The following is a 6,000-nucleotide window of genomic DNA, read 5'->3' as shown; positions in this document are numbered from 1 at the left end:
ACTGATGGATACACACTGTGGCCTTTCCCACAAAAAAATGCACACACAAAAATGTCAGACTATGCAGTTTACATGACCTTTTAATACCCCTTTAATATCCCTGCTATGAAAAAACAGAGACTGATGTTGATTGTTAGCTATCAGCTGACTCAACAGTAGCGCTACATGGTGTCACTTTCCTATTTTTCTGCAGCATATTACTACAGTAGGTTATGTTAGTGCAGACCCTGACATTGAACATAGACTTGTTTTCACAGTGTCAATGTCACAAAACGCACATCATGTTAAGTTGGTTCCATGAACATTACAATGAGATAAATTTACTCCCATGTCAGATCTCCATACAAAAGAGCACCTTTGGGATGAGTTGGAACAAGAGATGTGCAGCATGAATATGCAGCAGCTGTGCGAGGTTATTGTGTCAACATGGACGAGAATAACTAAAGCAGTGGTCCCCAACAAGTCCCAGTCATGCCCGACTCCACCCATCATGTTTCAAATGTGTGCTTTTGAATGGATTATATATTGGATGTTATTTATATAAAAGTGGATATTGTTACAATATTTTTTCATTGACATTTCAAGACATTGTCCATCCACTAGGGTCACACACACAGGGCTGGAACATATTCCAACTGGTGCTGGGTGAGAGGCTGGGTACTCCCTGGACAGTTTGCTAGTTTATCACAGGACTTTTAACTTTTTTGCTCATTTAGTAACTATTCTCAATCACAGCATGTGGTGTTAGGTTGTTAAAACTGACTCAGGTTGGTGGGAGGTGAGTCCAGAAGTCTACTTATTGCTGTTATGACAAACTAAAGATCAACCTCATACTTTTATTTTTCCAAATTAGCTGAGCTACTCCACAAACACCACTGCTCTAAGGAATGTTTCCAGCACCTTGTTGAATTCAGTCTACAAGGGAGGTCCTACCCATGACTACAGATGTGTGCCCAATGAAATGGCCACAGTACCAAAACACAAGTAGGTTATTCTTGTTCACCCAACAGTGCATCAGCTATAACTACCTGGCTGAGCAGAACATTGCCTCTCATGCATAAGAATGAAACATGTGCAGTGTGTAGACATCTCATTCTACCAGGTAGTACAATGGCAAGTGACACTAAAACAAGCCACTATTCTATAGTTCAACTTCACACAAAAAAACCAGATTGTTTTATATTGACTTGGCATGAGAGAGATTTTTTTAAGTGCTTAGAGTTCCTGATCGGTCTGTTGTGACGACACACTTGTAGGAACAGGACAAATCTGACTGTCAGTGATAATCAGCACATCACAATGTGCCGCACTGCTCATGGCTTTATTTTAATTGTCTGAATAACAGCTACTATCCAGACTGGGCTGTTATCTGTGAGCACTGATAATGTAATACTTATTTCTCAGAGAAAACACACACATACACTCATATCTTTTTCCTTAACACACATACACACTCGCTTTCCCACAGCAACCTGCTCAGGTTGTAATCAGAGTGACAAACTGTGCACAAAATAAGATGTAAAAAACACTTTATTGTGTTACAAACAGTAAAATATGAAACAAAGATAAAATATGTACATAAATCCATAAAAATATTGTATTTAGAAACAAAACGAACAGGCGGGGGAGGATTTAAAATTACATTGGAAAACAACCACAAAGAAATAATGACTGCAACCTGCTGTGTTTCCGCCAACATCGAAGCCCTCGTGGCCTCTCAGTGACTGCAGCCAGAGCTGCGTGTACTATGCTGATTTGTACCCAAGTGTTATTCTCTTTTTCTGTGTCAAAGCTCTGGAGCTCTTGGGAGAATATCAGGGTGAGAGTACACACAACTGCAAACCAAGTAAAGCTCAAAAATCTGGATACAGTTGAAAAAAAATTATATGCCATTATCATTTCCTTAGTGAGAGAAACAAAAAATAAAGGATTACGGTAATTAAAACAAGCTTAATTAAATGATTTCAAACTAATTGTGAAGGCTCAAAGAGAAAACACAAATTCATGTGTTGAAATGTGACATAAGATGAACTTTTTTTTTTTTTTTCCCAAATGGTGGAACCCTGTTTTACCAACGAACAATAACACAGAAGAACAAGATGTTGGTTGAACTAGTACTAGTAAAACTATTTTTTTTTGGATTTGTTAATGTCAAAAGAGATTGTTTCTTCCGCTTTTTCTTCAGGTACATTTTCACTTCTTTGAGGTCTTCTCCAGCACCCAGTCAATGACCTACAATAACAGGAGATATGTTATAAAAAAGTAAATTTAAAGGCTTCTGCTGTAGCATACAAATACATCAAGTTGAAAATCATTGGTGTTTGGTATAGAGTGCTGCACAGGCCAAAAGCCGAGACGTGAACAGGTACCCAAGCTTTAAGTTTCAGACCTGACCCAATTGAACCCGCCTGGTTTCGCAGAATTTGAGACCCAACTCTGACCCGATAGCAGAGGCTATATTTGTTTTTATTATTACTATTAGTTTACCTTCAAAGACGAAGTTAAAGGCTTTTTCACACATAGTAAATAACTAATCTGACAACACCCCAACACAGAAATATGGCACAAACTCGCACCAGCACAAAACATACAGCATAACTATAACTTCCACCAGGTGATTAGCTGTAAGTTTAGTAGCGATACACACACTGCAGGCAACTACCAGCATGTAGCATCTCATGATAATAAATTATCTGCCTTAACTTCAACTTCACCTTTTCTGAATATTGGCCAGATGAACATGGCTTATAACCAAAAACACCTTCCCCAGCTGAACTTGACAACAATCCAAACAACCCTAACAGAACAGAATTTCGTATCTGCGATCACAATGCTCTTTAAGAGTCGGAGTTGTGGAGGAAAGTTGAAGGTTTTTATCCGTTGTCACAATGAGGTCATAATGTCCCCACAATGCAACAGCCCTCCCCGAATCAACAGGGATTTTAAGAAGCTCCCCTTTTGCAAGTTTCTGCTTTATTTCATCTATTACTGACCACTAGTTAGCAAGGCTGCTAACACATTGGCTATGCTCTTTTTATCTTCCCACTTCCCAGAGGGCGTTGTGTATAGGTTTACAACACATGAGACACATCAATGCAGAGAATTGGCAGATGATTAAATAACATTTGTCGGGATCTGTTGGATTCAGGTCAGGATGCTGTTAGGTGGCGTTACCTGTTTCACGTTGCTGTTGGCTGCCTTCTTCATCTCATCGTGCAGACCGCGAGATGTCTTCAGATCCTGGGATCAAACAACAAAGAGGAGGATCAGTCTTTTTGACACAGTAAGGTATATCCACATGGGCTTTACACCAACTCAACATTGAAGTCAGAGCTGAATATAATTGAACTAGGGAAAGAAGTTAGAACAGAGTGGGGAAAAAGAAAAGTGTCAAATCTGTAAGACGCAGTAGTCTATTTAGAAATTAGATGAAAATGTCTTAAGTGGAAAAAAACAGTTAAACAAGGCAATGGTATCTTCAAACTGCTCATATTAAAGTGCTGATTAGTTACAAGGATCTATAGCAGACACAACATATGGTCAAAATTACAATCCGTACAAATAAAGACAACTTCACTGTCAAAGAGAGGACAGTGCTGACTGTGTGGGCAGTAAAAAGACTAACCTTGAGATAGAATTTCGAGATATCAAACAGTCTTTTGCTGCAGGCCTCAAAGCATTTATGCTCGACAGTGATCCCGTGGTGTTTCAGTGTTTTAGCTACTACCTCCTGCAGCATCTGAGGACACAAAAGACAGACATACACAGACACAATTGCATTAGCACAATAGTGAAAACATTTAATCTAGTTCTGTTTATTCCCTCACCACCCGACGTCACCCCGGCTCAGAGAAACTAATTTTAGCAAGGCTTCGTTTTTAAAAGGAAGGAATGTCAAAATGTCTTGTCCTTGCATAGAGCTGCACCCCTTTACATTCACAGTATGAGCTCTCAGATACAAACATACAATATTTTACTGGTAACGTCAAGGGTGAAAACACATTCCTGAAATAAATAGATGTGCCTTTAATCTTGTCACAGCGAGGGAGCACCATAAATTATTGTGAGGAATCATTGGTGCCATTCAGTCTCACGAGGAGTAGAAAGGCAGCTTTTAATCTCTGTCCTGAATAAACTGCTATCATTATTTCTGAATCGTGTGCCAACTGTTCTTTCCTATACTTGGGTTTGGATGATAAGCCTGTTTGCATAGTAATCAGAAATCAGAACAAGTCAAGGTCGGGATGCAGACTGTGAGCTGTGCATTGGACAGAAAGAAGGGTGTGCAGGTGTTAGTGTGTGTGTGTATGTCCATGTATGTGTTTCTGTGTGTACATAGAACAAGCAGCAGGTGATGATAATGATAATAGTACAGTTGTTAAAGCACTTTTGCCATAAAATTATGACGCAGCGCACAAATTCACAATGCAAAACATAGATCACTGATCTTAGCTGAACACATAGCTTTGATTTCAGATTTTGTAGATTTTTCTTTATTCGTTGCTAAAAAGATGCATATTAAGGAAACTTCACCAACACTGAAATGTTATTGCGAATTGCCAATTTGTAGTGAGATGAAATACAGTAGTGTGCCTTCATGGTCACTGTCCGTTACCAAAGTGCCTCCAAACAATAGACTTAAACCCAAATTACTCCCAGAATACACTTTATTGCTCCTGACCAAGTAAGCTAACCTCTGTAGGAGTCTTGCTTTCTTTTCTGTGGAATGTTACAAAGATTGAATTTTTTTTTAATCTTCTCTCAGGATATACTGACCTTTCTCACCCCTCCATAGCAAGATGTCAGTTTGACACTTTAGAGAACTATCACTGAGGCTCAAATAACCTTTGGGACCCCTGCTGTGTCATGAAACGAATTTATGACACCCGACTGGGGCACTCACACAGTCTTTCTATTGATTCTTCCGAATCAAGAGAACCTCAGTGGGAACACACACAAAAGGATTAACAAACTTTTGCAGTAAAAAAGTCTTTAGGTTTGATTAGTGATTACACGCCTCATCAAGTCGGTATTGAGATTAAAACAACCCTGCAATTGTTTCTCTCTCCATGCCTCGTCTTCCCTCTGACACACACACACAGACACACACAGACACACAGACAGACAGACAGACACACACACACAGACAGACACACACACACACACACACACACACACACACACACACACACACACACCTCGATCTCTCTCTCCTCACCTTGATGTGGTCTTAGATAAGACATTTGTCAGGCTGGTCATAAATTACCATTGACTGTGTAAAAGATGGATGTCATGACATCTCGCCAAAAGTGAAGCCAAAACATCTTAATCGCCCCCCTGGTGGCTGTCTGCAGCACAGGTCATAAATCCCGCCCCCTCCATGTTAGCGGATGGGACATGCGCCAAACCAAAAAAAAATCAAAGTACATGTCAAATAAATTTCTCCCAAAGATGTTTGTCCAAGTGCTCATTTTTCTGATGTTTTTTTTTTTTCATTAGTTATTTGACAATATAAAACGGGGGTGTGACATCATGATTGACAGCTGTGACAGCCACTCTCAAACCTCCGTCAATGTCCGCCCAACTCTACAGCGCAGACTGTGGCTCTAAATGATATCACACAAGTAAGATGGCAGCTCCCAGAAAGGAGATCTTTCATCTTCAGTTTTGCATAGCAGTAGAGGTGGAGACGTGTTGTCCATATTTATATACAGTCAAAGTAAATTCTGGCTACATTCTTGAGTTTGAATTAACCCTGTTATTTACTTTCTTTAAGCCAAAGTCTGAATTAATGTAACCCAGCTGTCCAGCTAAAATCCAGTTAAAATTACTCAGCAAATGTTTTCATGTAAGATGTTTCAATTCTGACGTCTGTGTGATATAAAATGCAGTTCTCCATTCAATGATTAAATGCATTAAATTCATGGACAAAATAGATAAAAATACATAAAGTAATGGACATGGCCACTATGATGTCACTCATTGGTTTGTGGACTCTCT

The 6,000-nt window shown here is 39.4% G+C and overlaps 1 protein-coding gene across 1 annotated transcript in view; it reads right to left on the bottom strand.

Annotated features, from left to right (window-relative positions):
- Window positions 1–2,048: 2,048 nt before the first annotated feature.
- The window catches only part of LOC121906002 (MDM2 binding protein), a 32,316-nt gene continuing 28,364 nt past the window's right edge, over window positions 2,049–6,000 (bottom strand). The window contains exons 21-23 of the mRNA XM_042424641.1: window positions 3,626–3,739; window positions 3,175–3,240; window positions 2,049–2,232 (exon numbers count right to left, since the gene is read on the bottom strand). Of these exons, the coding sequence (XP_042280575.1) occupies window positions 2,194–2,232; window positions 3,175–3,240; window positions 3,626–3,739 (219 nt within the window). The 3' untranslated portion in view covers window positions 2,049–2,193. The remainder of the gene's footprint in view (window positions 2,233–3,174; window positions 3,241–3,625; window positions 3,740–6,000) is intronic.

The sequence above is a fragment of the Thunnus maccoyii genome, chromosome 10, assembly GCF_910596095.1.
Source record: "Thunnus maccoyii chromosome 10, fThuMac1.1, whole genome shotgun sequence".
In the NCBI taxonomy this organism is placed as follows: domain Eukaryota; kingdom Metazoa; phylum Chordata; class Actinopteri; order Scombriformes; family Scombridae; genus Thunnus; species Thunnus maccoyii.
Note: the sequence above shows the minus strand (reverse complement) of the source record. Positions and strands in the feature narration are given on the sequence as shown.